Source organism: Mizuhopecten yessoensis, unplaced genomic scaffold (genome assembly GCF_002113885.1).
Source record: "Mizuhopecten yessoensis strain PY_sf001 unplaced genomic scaffold, ASM211388v2 scaffold8839.2, whole genome shotgun sequence".
NCBI classification, from domain to species: Eukaryota; Metazoa; Mollusca; class Bivalvia; order Pectinida; family Pectinidae; genus Mizuhopecten; species Mizuhopecten yessoensis.
The window spans coordinates 185,068-201,828 of NW_018407748.1; the positions used below are offsets into that span (position 1 = coordinate 185,068).

At 37.1% G+C, this 16,761-nt stretch overlaps 1 protein-coding gene across 1 annotated transcript in view; it reads right to left on the bottom strand.

Annotated features, from left to right (window-relative positions):
* Positions 1 to 16,761, bottom strand: part of LOC110456741 (elongation of very long chain fatty acids protein 1-like) — a 41,424-nt gene that overhangs the window by 8,745 nt on the left and 15,918 nt on the right. Inside the window, exons 2-6 of the mRNA XM_021507665.1 lie at positions 13,546 to 13,733; positions 8,220 to 8,294; positions 7,498 to 7,554; positions 7,027 to 7,132; positions 4,717 to 4,853 (exon numbers count right to left, since the gene is read on the bottom strand). Coding sequence (XP_021363340.1) covers positions 4,717 to 4,853; positions 7,027 to 7,132; positions 7,498 to 7,554; positions 8,220 to 8,294; positions 13,546 to 13,733 — 563 coding nt within the window. The remainder of the gene's footprint in view (positions 1 to 4,716; positions 4,854 to 7,026; positions 7,133 to 7,497; positions 7,555 to 8,219; positions 8,295 to 13,545; positions 13,734 to 16,761) is intronic.

The following is a 16,761-nucleotide window of genomic DNA, read 5'->3' on the forward strand; positions in this document are numbered from 1 at the left end:
ATGATGAAGTAGGATGGTGATGTATAGTGATGAAATAGGATGGTAATGTAAACTGATGAAGTAGGATGGTAATGTATAGTGATGAAATAGAATGGTGATATAAAGTGATGAAGTAAAATGGTAATATGTAGTGGTGAAGTAGGATGGTGATATGAAGTGGTGAAGTAGGATGGTAATGTAAAGTGATGAAGTAGGATGGTAATGTAAACTGATGAAGTAGGATGGTAATGTATAGTGATGTAATGTATAGTGATGAAGTAGAATGGTGATGTGAAGTGATAAAGTAGGATGGTAATGTATAGTGATGAAGTAGGATGGTAATGTATGGTGATGAAGTAGGATGGTAATGTGTAGTGATGAAGTAGGTTGGTAATGTATAGTGATGAAGTAGAATGGTGATGTGAAGTGATAAAGTAGGATGGTAATGTATAGTGATGAAGTAGGATGGTAATGTATAGGGATGAAGGAGGATGGTAATGTTATAGTGATAAAGTAGGATGGTAATATGGTAATGTGTAGTGATGAAGTGGATGTAGTGATGAAGTAGGATGGTAATGTGTATTGATGAAGTAGGATGATTATGTGTAGTGATGAAATAGGATGGTAATGTGTAGTGATGAAGTAAGATGGTTATGTGTAGTAATGAAGTAGGATGGTAATGTGTAGTGGTGAAGTAGGATGGTAACGTATAGTGATAAAGTAGGATGGTAATATGGTAATGTGTAGTGATGAAGTGGATGGTAATGTATAGTGATGAAGTAGGATGGTAATGTAAACTGATGAAGAAGGATGGTAATGTGTAGTGATGAAGTATTATGGTGATATAAAGTGATGAAGTATGATGGCGATGTATAGTGATGAAGTAGGATAGTAATGTGTAGTGGTGAAGTAGGATGGTGATGTATAGTGGTGAAGTAGGATGGTAATTTATAGTAATGAAGTATGATGGTGATGTATAGTGATGAAGTAGGGTGGTAATGTGTAGTGATGAAGTAGAATGCTAATGTATAGTGATGAAGTAGGATGGTGATGTTAACTGATGAAGAAGGATGGTAATGTAAACTGATGAAGTAGGATGGTAATGTGTAGTGATGAAATAGGATGGTAATGTGAAGTGATGAAGTAGGATGATGATGTGTAGTGGTGAAGTAGGATGGTGATATATAGTGATGAAGTATGCTGGTGATGTAAAGTGATGAGGAAGGAGGGTGATTTAAGGTGATGAAGTAGGATGGTGATGTATAGTGATGAGGAAGGAGGGTGATTTAAGGTGATGAAGTAGGATGGTAATGTGTAGTGTTTAATTAGGATGGTGATGTATGGTGATGAGGAAGGAGGGTGATTTAAGGTGATGAAGTAGTATAGTGATGTGTAGTGTTTAATTAGGATGGTGATGTATAGTGAAGAGGAAGGAGGGTGATTTAAGGTGATGAAGTAGGATGGTGATGCATAGTGATGAGGAAGAAGGGTGATTTAAGGTGATGAAGTAGGATGGTGATGTATGATGATGAGAAAGGAGGGTGATTTAAGGTGGTGAGGTAGGATGGTGATGTATGGTGATGAGGAAGGAGGGTTATTTAAGGTGATGAAGTAGGATGGTGATGCATAGTGATGAGGAAGAAGGGCGGTTTAAGGTGATGAAGAAGGATGGTGATGTAAAGTGATGAGGAAGGAGTGTGATTTAAGGTGGTGAGGTAGGATGGTGGTGTATAGTGATGAGGAAGGAGGGTGATTTAAGTTGTTGAAGTAGGATGGTGATGTATAGCGATGAGGAAGGAGGGTGATTTAAGGTGATGGGTGATGTATAGTGGTGAAGTAGGATGGTAATTGAGGAAGTAGGATGGTAATGTAAACTGATGAAGAAGGATGGTAATGTAAACTGATGAAGTAAGATGATAATGTGTAGTGATGAAGTAGGATGGTAATATGTAGTGATGAAGTAGGATGGTAATGTGTAGTAACTGATGAAGAAGGATGGTAATGTAAACTGATGAAGTGAGATGATAATGTGTAGTGATGAAGTAGGATGGTAATGTGAAGTGATGAAGTAGGATGATGATGTGTAGTGGTGAAGTAGGATGGTGATATATAGTGATGAAGTATGCTGGTGATGTATAGTGATGAGGAAGGAGGGGGATTTAAGGTGATGAAGTAGGATGGTGATGTATAGCGATGAGGAAGGAGGGTGATTTAAGGTGATGAAGTAGGAAGGTGATGTATGGTGATGAGGAAGGAGGGTTATTTAAGGTGGTGAGGTAGGATGGTGATGTAAAGTGCTGAGGAAGGAGGGTGATTTAAGGTGATGAAGAAGGATGGTGATGTATGATGATGAGAAAGGAGGGGGATTTAAGGTGGTGAGGTAGGATGGTGATGTAAAGTGCTGAGGAAGGAGGGTGATTTAAGGTGATGAAGTAGGATGGTGATGCATAGTGATGAGGAAGAAGGGTGATTTAAGGTGATGAAGTAGGATGGTAGTGATGAAGTAGGGTGGTAATGTGTAGTGATGAAGTAGGATGGTGATGTAAACTGATGAAGAAGGATGGTAATGTAAACTGATGAAGTAGGATGGTAATGTGTAGGGATGAAGTAGGATGGTAATGTGAAGTGAAGAAGTAGGATGATGATGTGTAGCGGTGAAGTAGGATGGTGATATATAGTGATGAAGTATGCTGGTGATGTATAGTGATGAGGAAGAAGGGTGATTTAAGGTGATGAAGTAGGATGGAGATGTATAGTGATGAGGAAGGAGGGTGATAAAGTAGGATGGTAATGTGTAGTGATGAAGAAGGATGGTAATGTAAACTGATGAAGTGAGATGATAATGTGTAGTGATGAAGTAGGATGGTAATATGTAGTGATGAAGTAGGATGGTGATGTATGGTGATGAGGAAGGAGGATGATTTAAGGTGTTGAGGTAGGATGGTGATGTATAGTGATGAGGAAGAAGGGTGATTTAAGGTGATGAAGTAGGATGGGGATGTATTAGTGATGAGAAAGGAGGGTGATTTAAGCTGGTGAAGAAGGATGGTGATGTTTAGTGATGGATGATGATGTGTAGTGGTGAAGTAGGATGGTGATATATAGTGATGAAGTATGCTGGTGATGTATAGTGATGAGGAAGAAGGGTGATTTAAGGTGATGAAGTAGGATGGGGATGTATTAGTGATGAGAAAGGAGGGTGATTTAAGCTGGTGAAGAAGGATGGTGATGTTTAGTGATGAGGAAGATGAGGAAGGAGGGTGATTTAAGGTGGTGAAGAAGGATGGTGATGTTTAGTGATGAGGAAGATGAGGAAGGAGGGTGATTTAAGGTGGTGAAGTAGGATGGTGATGTTTAGTGATGAGGAAGGAGGGTGATTTAAGTTGGTGAAGTAGGATGGTGATGTATAGTGATGAGGAACGAGGGTGATTTAAGGTGGTGAAGTAGGATGGTGATGTTTAGTGATGAGGAAGGAGGGGGATTTAAGGGGGTGAGGTAGGATGGTGATGTATAGTGATGTGGAAGGAGGGTGATTTAAGGTGGTGAGGTAGGATGGTGGTGTATAGTGATGAGGAAGGAGGGTGATTTAAGTTGTTGAAGTAGGATGGTGATGTATAGCGATGAGGAAGGAGGGTGATTTAAGGTGATGGGTGATGTATAGTGGTGAAGTAGGATGGTAATTGAGGAAGTAGGATGGTAATGTAAACTGATGAAGTAGGATGGTAATGTGTAGGGATGAAGTAGGATGGTAATGTGAAGTGAAGAAGTAGGATGATGATGTGTAGCGGTGAAGTAGGATGGTGATATATAGTGATGAAGTATGCTGGTGATGTATAGTGATGAGGAAGAAGGGTGATTTAAGGTGATGAAGTAGGATGGTGATGTATGATGATGAGAAAGGAGGGTGATTTAAGGTGGTGAGGTAGGATGGTGGTGTATAGTGATGAGGAAGGAGGGTGATTTAAGTTGGTGAAGTAGGATGGTGATGTATAGTGATGAGGAAGAAGGGTGATTTAAGGTGATGAAGTAGGATGGTGATGTATTAGTGATGAGAAAGGAGGGTGATTTAAGTTGGTGAAGAAGGATGGTGATGTTTAGTGATGAGGAAGGAGGGTGATTTAAGGTGATGAAGTAGGATGGGGATGTATTAGTGATGAGAAAGGAGGGTGATTTAAGTTGGTGAAGAAGGATGGTGATGTTTAGCGATGAGGAAGGAGGGTGATTTAAGGTGATGAAGTAGGATGGTGATGTATAGTGATGAGGACGGAGGGTGATTTAAGGTGATGAAGTAGGATGGTGATTTATGGTGATGAGGAAGGAGGGTGATTTAAGGTGATGAAGTAGGATGGTGGTGCATGGTGATGAGGAAGGAGAATGATTTAAGGTGATGAAGTAGGATGGTGATGTATGGTGATGAGGAAGGAGGGTGATTTAAGGTGATGAAGTAGGATGGTGATGTATAGTGATGAGGAAGGAGGATGATTTAAGGTGTTGAGGTAGGATGGTGATGTATAGTGATGAGGAAGGAGGGTGATTAAGGTGATGAAGTAGGATGGTGATGTATGGTGATGAGGAAGGAGGGTGATTTAAGGTGATGAAGTAGGATGGTGATGTATGGTGATGAGGAAGGAGGGTGATTTAAGGTGNAAGGAGGGTGATTTAAGGTGGAGTATGTTGGCGATAATGTATGATACGTTGCTTATTCTGTTTGATTATTCACGGTTGCTCGATACTTACGATCTGTATAGTTGTTATGTACTTTTTCCACCAAAGGTATTTCTGAATGGCGGGACCTCCGGCTGACAGGAAGTAGTACATATACATCACACTATGAACCAGTGTATTGATGAACGCGTGGAAGGTTCCCCAGCCACCTGTGGGCATAGCATATTTAAGTTATTAAAGTCATACAGATGCCAGATTTTGATTGACAGATATTGATGTACCGGTTGGGAAATCACGTTAAACCTGCTGTCTATAAAGTTATAACAAAATCTGTACTGTCTGGAGAATTTTATTTATATTTTAATTATGAACTGTAATTCCATGTGTTTAGAGGGTTGTAATAATACCTCGAGTTATCACTGTAATATTACAACTCCCTAGACATCTTGTATCACAATAAGAGTTTATGAGCATCAGATCAGAAGAGAACATCGAAAACCGTTCTCCTTATCAAACCACTGGACTAGTAATACCTATCGGGAACAATTTGTTCTATGTATCGTACACCTGGACAAGTAACACCTACCTAGAACAACTTGTTTTATGTATTATACACCTGGACAAGTAACACCTACCTAGAACAATTTGTTTTATGTATTATACACCTGGACAAGTACCACCTACCTAGAACAATTTGTTTTATGTATTATACACCTGGACAAGTACCACCTACCTAGAACAATTTGTTTTATGTATTATACACCTGGACAAGTACCACCTACCTAGAACAATTTGTTTTATGTATTATACACCTGGACAAGTACCACCTACCTAGAACAATTTGTTTTATGTATTATACACCTGGACTAGTGCCTTCTAACCGGAATCATTTTTTTATATATCATACAACTGGACTAGTACCACCTACCTAGAACAATTTGTTTTATGTATTATACACCTGGACTAGTACCACCTAACCGGAATCATTTTTTTATGTATCATACAACTGGACAAGTACCACCTACCTGGAACAATTTGTTATATGTATCATACACCTGGACAGGTACCACCTACCTGGAACAATTTGTTTTGTGTATCGTACACCTGGACAAGTACCACCTTCCTAGAACAATTTGTTTTATGTATTATACACCTGGACAAGTAACACCTACCTAGAACAATTTGTTTTGTGTATTATACTCCTGGACAAGTACCACCTTCCTGGAACAATTTGTTTTGTGTATCGTACACCTGGACAAGTACCACCTACCTGGAACAATTTGTTTGATGTATTATACACCTGGACAAGTTCCACCTACCTAGAACAATTTGTTTTGTGTATTATACACCTGGACAAGTACCACCTTCCTGGAACAATTTGTTTTGTGTATCGTACACCTGGACAAGTACCACCTACCTAGAACAATTTGTTTTATGTATCATACACCTGGACAAGTACCACCTACCTAGAACAATTTGTTTTATGTATTATACACCTGGACAAGTACCACCTACCTTGAACAATTTGCTTTATGTATTATACACCTGGACTCGTACCACCTACCTGGAACAATTTGTTTTATGTATTATACACCTGGACAAGTACCACCTACCTGGAACAATTTGTTTTATGTATTATACACCTGGACTAGTACCACCTACCTGGAACAATTTGTTTGATGTATTATACACCTGGACAAGTACCACCTACCTTGAACAATTTGTTTTATGTATTATACACCTGGACAAGTACCACCTACCTTGAACAATTTGTTTTATGTATTATACACCTGGAGTAGTACCACCTACCTAGAACAATTTGTTTTATGTATTATACACCTGGACAAGTACCACCTACCTGGAACAATTTGTTTGATGTATTATACACCTGGACTAGTACCACCTACCTGGAACAATTTGTTTTATATATTATACACCTGGACTAGTACCACCTTACCGGAATAATTTTTGTATGTATCATACAGCTGGACTAGTACCACCTACCCGGAACAGCTTGGTTTTATGTATTATACACCTGGACAAGTACCACCTACCTGGAACAATTTGTTTTATGTATTATACACCTGGACTAGTACCACCTAACCGGAATAATTTTTGTATGTATCATACAACTGGACAAGTACCGCCTACCCGGAACAGCTTGTTTTTATGTATTATACACATGGACAAGTGCAACCTACCCGGACCAGCTTGTTTTATTGATCTACCATTGGACTAGTGCAACCTACCTGATTGTTCATACTTCTGGACAAGGAACACATACATTGGATAACGCTACCGATTGACCATAGCTCAGTACTAGGGACACCTACCCGGAACAAATTGTATCATTGTTCAAACCTCTGGACTAGGAACACATACCTGGGATAAACTTTATGCCAAACCACCAGTTGAAGGGTAGAAATCCATGATGGAATAGATGTAGAAAGGTCAATTGATGAAACTTCTTTTTCATTATAAAAATTATCTGAAAAAAACCAAACATGTTTAACAAAGCGTCATAAAACTTAAGATAACAGCAATCCAACAAGGTCCGTATACTCAAATATCTTTTTGTATATCTGTTTGTTATTTGGGATGGGTAAATGAATCGAAAACTTGTTTATTATTAATAAAAATAAAAAAAATGCTGTATGTCAACAAAGGCACAAGCTGATGAGGATAGAATGTGCCCAATCCTCTTGCTTATTAATTGAAGCATTACATATGTATAAACTTAACAAACTGTTAACATTGTATTTCTATATCTGATTGGACAAGAGAGAGACTCCACGTGTCCAGGACATAGGAGTGATATGGATGTGTACAAAAACATGTTGTGCAGGTACGTACCGTATCTGTTAGCTCTATAATCTTAGATATAAAAAACAGGTATGTTGCTATGGCCATCTGAAAACAACAAAACCTCCGGGTATTACAACAATACTTAATTCAGTAAGGTAACCCGTAGGTATTACACCATGTAAATCAATAGCTTTCACATGGATTTAAATAACTAAAATTGTTCTGCATAATTACGCACGATTATTAATCTATAAACGTTTAAATGAGAAATAAAAATCGGCAAACAATTTCAATTTGTTTATTGATTTGTTCTTTACTATTTGCTGGTTTGAAAGACATCGATACACCTCATGCCTGTTAAATATGTAATATATATATCGGAAAGTGAAAAGATGATCTAGTTATACATATCCCTGACCCATAATGCATACCCTATTACGCTGGTTTATACGGTATACATATTGTCACTTTATGTACGCAGTTCTTGACAATGCGGAAACAAAACATATGACCATGACAACACCCACCCACTTATTGTTGAGTCTGACCTAGGCAGTCTGAACCGATACTAAAACATCATCAAGAGGTGATACATATATGTGAGAAGTTTAATAACCATGCAACATTTTGCACTCTTCATTGCTCTAAATAGCTAAGGACACATCTACGCCACATGCTAAAGTTGTGTGTTGCTATCTAGAACGATTTCCGAGAAACGTAATGAAAACGTAGTCGGACAAACACGAATGGAACATGTACTAAGTACTCACTCGATCACCGCGCGGTGTGTAATCGATTGGTTGACATCCCAGCTGGTATCCCGTCAGCCACCCAGCCATAGCGAACTGCAAACAGTATACATTACATGTTAGGTACAATACTTAGTGAATGGTGCCTGTCGTCCTGTTTATCAACGTTACACCGTCTTAACATAAACATAATGGTATTTCTGTTTATTGAAAGCTGTTCGATTATTGGTTCCTTATTTTTATACGTAGGAAGGAAGATACAGGTGTTTGCGCATTTAAAATATATAGTAATAGATACAATATGGTAATAGATACAATATGGCCTAACAAGGTTACGGCGTTATCTCGTGGACTAAGAAATCCGCCATCCTTTGGCTAACAAGGTTACGGCGTTATCTCGTGAACTAAGTAATTCACCAGCCTTTGGCTAACAAGGTTACGGCGTTATCTCACGGACTAAGTAATTCACCAGCCTTTGGCTAGCAAGGTTAAGGCGTTATCTCGTGAACTAAGTAATTCACCAGCCTTTGGCTAACAAGGTTAATGCGTTATCTCGTGGACTAAGAAAGCCGACAGCCTTTGGCTAACAAGCTTAAGGTTAAGGCATTATCTCGTGGACTAAGAATTCTGCCAGCCTTTGGCTAACAAGCTTAAGGTTAAGGCATTATCTCGTGGACTAAGAAAGCCGACAGCCTTTGGCTAAAAAGGTTACGGCGTCATCTCGTGGACTAAGTAACCCGCCAGCCTTTGGCTAACAAGCTTAAGGTTAAGGCATTATCTCGTGGACTAAGAATTCTGCCAGCCTTTGGCTAACAAGGGTACGGCGTTATCTCGTGGACTAAGTCATTCACCAGCCTTTGGCTCACAAGGTTACAGCGTTATCTCGTGGACTAAGAATTCTGCCAGCCTTTGGCTAACAAGCTTAAGGCGTTATCTCGTGGCCTAAGAAATCCGACAGCCTTTGACTAACAAGGTTAAGGCGTGATCTCGTGGACTAAGAAATACGCCATCCTTTGTCTAACAAGGTTAATGCGTTATCTCGTGGACTAAGAATTCTGCCAGCCTTTGGCTAACAAGCTTAAGGTTAAGGCATTATCTCGTGGACTAAGTCATTCACCAGCCTTTGGCTAGCAAGCTTAAGGCGTTATCTCGTGGACTAAGTCATTCACCAGCCTTTGGCTCACAAGGTTACAGCGTTATCTCGTGGACTAAGTCATTCACCAGCCTTTGGCCAGCAAGGTTAAGGCGTTACCTCGTGAACTAAGTAATTCACCAGCCCTTGGCTCACAAGGTTACAGCGTTATCTCGTGGACTAAGAATTCTGCCAGCCTTTGGCTAACAAGCTTAAGGCGTTATCTCGTGATCTAAGTAATTCACCAGCCTTTTGCTAACAAGGTTAAGGCATTATCTCGTGGACTAAGTCATTCACCAGCCTTTGGCCAGCAAGGTTAAGGCGTTATTTCGTGGACTAAGAAATCCAACAGCTTTTGGCTAACAAGGTTAAGGCGATATCCCGTGGACTAAGTAATCCGCCAGACTTTGACTAACAAGGTTAAGGCGATATCCCGTGGACTAAGTAATCCGCCAGCCTTTGTCTAACAAGGTTAATGCGTTAGCTCGTGGACTAAGAAATCCAACAGCTTTTGGCTAACAAGGTTAAGGCGTTATCTCGTGGACTAAGTAATCCACCAGCCGAGACTACCGCATTGTATCCCCTACCTTCTATAACATATTTACAGGTATATACAATACACCAATAATTGTTAGGAAGCACAAATATCATCAAAGAAAAAGCAAAACAATCTCGGTCCAGGGTTCGGATGCTGTCTAGCCCCGTTGAATTGTTTCACTCACGTCGCTGTTGTTGATTGTATTTCGTTTATTTCAATTTATTTTTTCTCATCCGACTCCCGCAAGGTATGGTTTCCTTTTCAGAAAACATTTATCAAAGTTATAGTCAGAATACTGTCCCCACTACTAAGTACCAGTTATAAGCAGTGGTACGGTGATCTTAAACCCCTGATATAACACATACAAAATGTACTTTGTATAGAGTGTACCACTTACAGATATTACACTTTACATTTAACTGTTATTCTTTTTACATAAATAGTAAGTCCTTCCTACAGTATTTATTTTAGTTTAGTTCTTTTCTATCAAATTGTCTTTTAAAATAAAAATCAAACTCGTTAAAAATTTGTAAAAGCCCGCACTTCATATCTATACGGACATTGGCAAGATATACCTTCATTTCTTAAAAAAATAATTAATAAGCGTGGAGTTTGTAATACACTTAACTTCCTTTTAAATATGTTATATTCATTCAACCGAAACGTCAATATGTCTTCCCTTCTCTAAGACATCCTACACAGCGATCAAGCTTTTCAACATTCAAGTTTTAGCTTCATTGAATTAGCATGAATTTCCAATAGAATGCAGGTCATATATCCGGTTAAGCCGATACTACTGAATTTAAACACACCTGAGATATGAAATAAGGAATACTACTGAATTTAAAAACACCTGAGATATGAAATAAGGAATACTACTGAATTTATAAAACACACCTGAGATATGAAATAAGGAATACTACTGAATTTAAACACACCTTAGATATGAAATAATGAATACTACTGAATGTAAACACACCTGAGATATGAAATAAGGAATACTACTCAATTTAAACACACCTTAGATATGAAATAATGAATACTTCTGAATGAAAACACACCTGAGATATGAAATAAGGAATACTACTGACTTTAAACACACTTGAGATATGAAATAAGGAATACTACTGACTTTAAACACACCTGAGATATGAAATAAGGAAGACTACTGACTTTAAACACACCTGAGATATGAAATAAGGAAGCACCTTATTCAAAATTTATGGTTCAATTCATCCAATTTTTTCTTTATAAATGGCCATATCGTCCATGTAAAATTGACCAGTGGTACTAAAGGTAAAACGAACATGTCGTTTCTACTCAGAAATATAAGGAAATACAGTAAAAAATGGAAAAGTGCTTTTAAAACTAACAGACATTCTTTATTGAGATAAATACATATTTAGCCATTGGCGAATCCTGTACCTTTTCCTCATGTAGAAGATTAGCCTATCGCTAGAACTCTGTATAAAAATATAACATTTACCTATAATAAATTATATATTTAAACCCTATTTTTCATATAAATATAGTCTACATATCCTGATTTGATTTTCTTTGTATAATCCTACCATATATTGGATTGATCAACATTTTTGCCCACAGATAAAATGAATGAAATCGCAATTTAGTTTCTTTTCCATCATACGAGTACGTTAAGTCATAGAATGTGAAAGCTTGGTTTTTATCATATGCCATTCAACTCGCCCGAGTATTTCTAAGATTCAAGCAAAGAGGTTTTCAAACACACCTGGTGGAAATAAAATTGCAATTTGTCTATAATTCATAGTGTCATTATCTGGGTGAACCTTTATTTTTTATAAACAAAAATTAATGAACCTTTCACCAACAGTCCATGTGTAGCGTACCTACTGAATTAAACATTTAAAGGGTTTACCTACAAATCAGTTTGTCTGTTATAAATATTTAATACATCAATTTATTTTACAATCATCAGCATCAAATTTGTTGGTTAAATATCGGTATAGCTCTCTCGACCCCTCCATTGTTATTTCATCATTAATTATTTAAAACGGGTATTTCTATTAACTATTGTGCTGTACGTAGTCAGACTTGCATGTTCTGAGCTCATTATTTCTCTTTGCAATCCAAATACACAGAGGTTACATATTAACATATACGTCATATTAATGCTCCATCGGGGGTAAGAGTAACATCAAAGTATGACTTAGGAGGAAAATACTACTCATTCAAAAAATTGTAATTTTACAAATAATGAATTGTTTAAATTAAATTATAATTGGCATTCTAAAGAAGCATTTATCTATATATAATTTGCTTTTTGTGAACAAGAAACAAGATCGTAATAAACATGAGATTCATCACTAATGCGCAATGTTGACTCTTATTTAACAGTTCAGACTCATATTAAGACTTTTTAACCTTGTAAAATATGCAAATTGTATTCAAACGAAACATTTATGTATCTTTTCTTCTATGAAATATCCTACACAAATTTGCTTAAATAAGTTCTTTCAGATTTTTTGTATTGATGTGGAGGAAACAATGCCAAGCATAATACTCAAAAAAAATAACCGACTGTAAGAATCATTTACTGTAAATGATAATTTATTACACCTTCAAAACCTTGTTTAAAAAACAAAAAATGTTACATAATATCTACTAAAGGAGTTTATTTTTCTTTTTATTTATTATTTTCTTTTTACAAAATGTGGTTATTTGAAAGTTATATAGAACATCTAAATGTAGAAAAATTCCAATTATAAATATATAGTGAAAACTGGGCAATGGCCTGCTATAGATCTCCGAAAAAAATGTCCATATTGTAATACCCAAGATATACGTATTTAACGAATTTCATTGTTTTTTTTTACATTTCCCCTTATGGGCTATAACACTTATACTATTGTAATCTAATAGTATAATACTTTTTACAGTTCTAAACGTAACAAAGCCTCAAATTAGCACTAATAGTATCATTTTAAGAGTACAATGATTTCCCTTTTTCATCTGTTTCCCGAGTACATTATACAATTTGTTTTTTTCTGTGAAATGTGTAAATGTGTATCGAGCTTCCTCATCAACGCAAATACGTATCAAGTATCCTCATCAACGCAAATACGTATTAAGTATCCACATCAACGCAAATACGTTACAAGTATCCTCATCAACGCAAATACGTAACAAGTATCCTCATCATCACAAATACGTAACAAGTATCCTCATTAACGCAAATACGTAACAAGTATCCTCATCAACACAAATACGTAACAAGTATCCACATCAACACAAATACGTAACAAGCATCCTCATCAACGCAAATACGTAACAAGTATCCTCATCAACACAAATACGTAACAAGTATCCACATCAACACAAATACGTAACAAGTATCCACATCAACACAAATACGTAACAAGTATCCACATCAACACAAATACGTAACAAGTATCCNATCAACGCAAATACGTTACAAGTATCCTCATCAACGCAAATACGTAACAAGTATCCTCATCATCACAAATACGTAACAAGTATCCTCATTAACGCAAATACGTAACAAGTATCCTCATCAACACAATTATGTATCAATTATCCTCATTCACAAAAATGTGAAGTTAAACACGTACGTTATTGGTATATTAGTATTAACTGTCAATTTTGAGTGACCCTGATTGAACGGCGCTGGTACTTACTTCCTTAGCCATGTACAGGGAGAAAATCACCATTCCTAAGTTGTAGAGCATGATCAATCGTTTCAGCTGAAGTGGCTTTCTGTCAGCCATGATTGTGCGTCCATAGTACACAAATATGTAGTAACATACTAGGATGAGCAGTGTCGGTAAAGGTGAAGACATAAGGGGTAGTCCCTGAACTCGTGCGTCTGAAACAATAATCAACAAGTATACAGCTGGAGATCTGTGATTAAAACAGTAGTCAGGGTCCGTAACTGGAAGAAATAAGCGGCTGAAGGGTTAGTTTCCAATAAAATAATATATAGTGTTAATATAATAAATTGGTGCTGCATACTGCATAATTGGGATGTTCCCTACTTAAAGAACATTGAAGAATTAAAGAAGGAACCATCGGTTCCCTCTTAGCGCTTGCATAGGAATTATTGAAGAACTAAAGGAGGAATCATAGAGATTATCCTGTAAGTTCTCTGCTTAGGGAACAATAAAGAAATGCAGAAAGTAATTGGGAGTACCGTCTAGCCTCTTGTTTAAATAAATGGGGTGCTCCGTCTAGCCCCTTGTTTAAATAAATGGGGTGCTCCGTCTAGCCCCTTGCTTAAATAAATGGGGTGCTCCATCTAGCCCCTTGTTTAAATAAATGGGGTGCTCCGTCTAGCCCCTTGTTTAAATAAAAGGGGTGCTCCGTCTAGCCCCTTGCTTAAATAAATGGGGTGCTCCGTCTAGCACCTTGTTTGACGAAATGGGGTGCTCCGTCTAGCACCTTGTTTAAATAAATGGGGTGCTCCGTCTAGCCCCTTGTTTAGATAAATGGGGTGCTCCGTCTAGCCCATTGCTTAAATAAATGGGGTGCTCCGTCAAGCACCTTGTTTGAAGAAATGGGGTACTCCATCTAGCCCCTTGTTTGAAGAAATGAGGTTCTCCATATATCCCCTTGTTTAAAGAACATAGAAGAATAAAGGAAATGATAGAAATTGACGAATTAAGAAATATTTAAGGAAGTCCCCTCATCCCCTTCGACGAAACGTTGCATGTAGGGGTAATTGGGTCCCCGTGTTTTCATTTAAAAGCCTTTTTATAAGCTCCCCTCCTCCAGTATCTCTGCTAAAATGTTTCTGTTCACCTGTTTCTACATTTTATATACTTGGACGGCGTTATACGTTACAATACAAAGTAATACCTATCAATGTATCTTACACATATACACATTCCACAAAACCGGTCATCCATGTCTTCTAATTTCTAACATGTTTCTTTCACCTGTTCCTATCCCTCCAATCGTTTTCACAAATAAAACATCTAAAGTCTGAAATTTTAAGTGTTGATGCTTTGCACGAGAGTGAATGTTTGTGGAATTCGTGAACTGTTGAAAAAATTGAAAACATTTCTTTTGAAAACCCCCAGCAGAATATTAATGTATAAGCTCGAGACACTGTAATATATTTATACATTATTGATCTACTTTCTGAATGGTTGACTAGTTCGAATTTCTAGTATCTAGTGACGTCTCTGTGAAGCGAGGTTTGTTTATGGTTGGTTGAATAGTTCTTCTTAATGTGGCTAGAAGCGGGGTACATATTCATTTTGAGATGCGGGTATACAGGTATACGACAGGTATACACTGAAAGTCGATGTCGAACGCTGAACCATGATGTGCAAGAATGATAAATATCGGCGAAATACCGACAGAAACAACAATCAGGGTATTGGTTATACAAGGCTGAAACAATGGCATTCGTCAAGCTCATTTGTATGTGTTTACCACTGGAAGTCGAGCATTTCATCAAAACGTAAAGCAAAATGTATTTAGTATTTTTACGGTGTTTGTTTTAGCTTCAATACGTTAGAAGACATATCCGCAAGTGCGTAATTGTTGCGGAGTTGTGCTGAAGAATAAGAATTTAGCTATGAACGAATACAATAACAAATTGATCAAAATAATTGTCAAACTTGTGATGTCATATTCTTCTGCATTATCTGTCAATACTACAAAAAGTTTCTTTAACAAATACCGAAGTTGTGTTTTTAATCCAGATACAGTATGTAGAATGTGAGTACCAGGTTTTCTCTCTCAAGCTCTTCACCCGGCTTTTATCATGACATCATGGTGTATCACCAATTTATCTTTCCTTTATAACACTGGGATTCAGCAAGTTTTTAAAGAAACGTATCGAGGCTCTTTCCTTATAACATTCGTGTAGAAAAAATAAACGTATCGAGTTCCTTTCCTTATAACATTCGTGTAGATAAAATAAACGTATCGAGTTCCTTTCCTTATAGCATTCGTGTAGATAAAATAAACGTATCGAGGCTCTTTCCTTATAACATTCGTGTAGATAAAGTAAACGTATCGAGGATCTTTCCTTATAACATTCGTGTAGATAACATAAACGTATCGAGGCTCTTTCCTGATAACATTCGTGTAGATAAAAGAAACGTATCGAGGCTCTTTCATTATAACATTCGTGTAGATAAAATAATCGTATCGAGGCTCTTTCCTTATAGCATTCGTGTAGATAAAATAAACGTATTGAGGATCTTTCATTATAACATTCGTGTAGATAAAAGAAACGTATCGAGGATCTTTCCTTATAACCTTCGTGTAGATAAAAGAAACGTATCGAGGCTCTTTCCTTATAACATTCGCGTAGATAAAAGAAACGTATCGAGGATCTTTCATTATAATATTCGTGTAGATAACATAAACGTATCGAGGATCTTTCATTATAACATTCGTGTAGATAAAATAAACGTATCGAGACTCTTTCATTATAACATTCGTGTAGATAAAAGAAACGTATCGAGGATCTTTCATTATAACCTTCGTGTAGATAAAAGAAACGTATCGAGGCTCTTTCCTTATAACATTCGCGTAGATAAAAGAAACGTATCGAGGATCTTTCATTATAATATTCGTGTAGATAACATAAACGTATCGAGGATCTTTCATTATAACATTCGTGTAGATAAAATAAACGTATCGAGACTCTTTCATTATAACATTCGTGTAGATAAAAGAAACGTATCGAGGATCTTTCATTATACATGTAACATTCGTGTAGATAAAAGAAACGTATCGAGGCTCTTTCCTTATAACATTCGCGTAGATAAAAGAAACGTGTCGAGGATCTTTCATTATAACATTCGTGTAGATAACATAAACGTATCGAGGATCTTTCATTATAATATTCGTGTAGATAACATAAACGTATCGAGGAT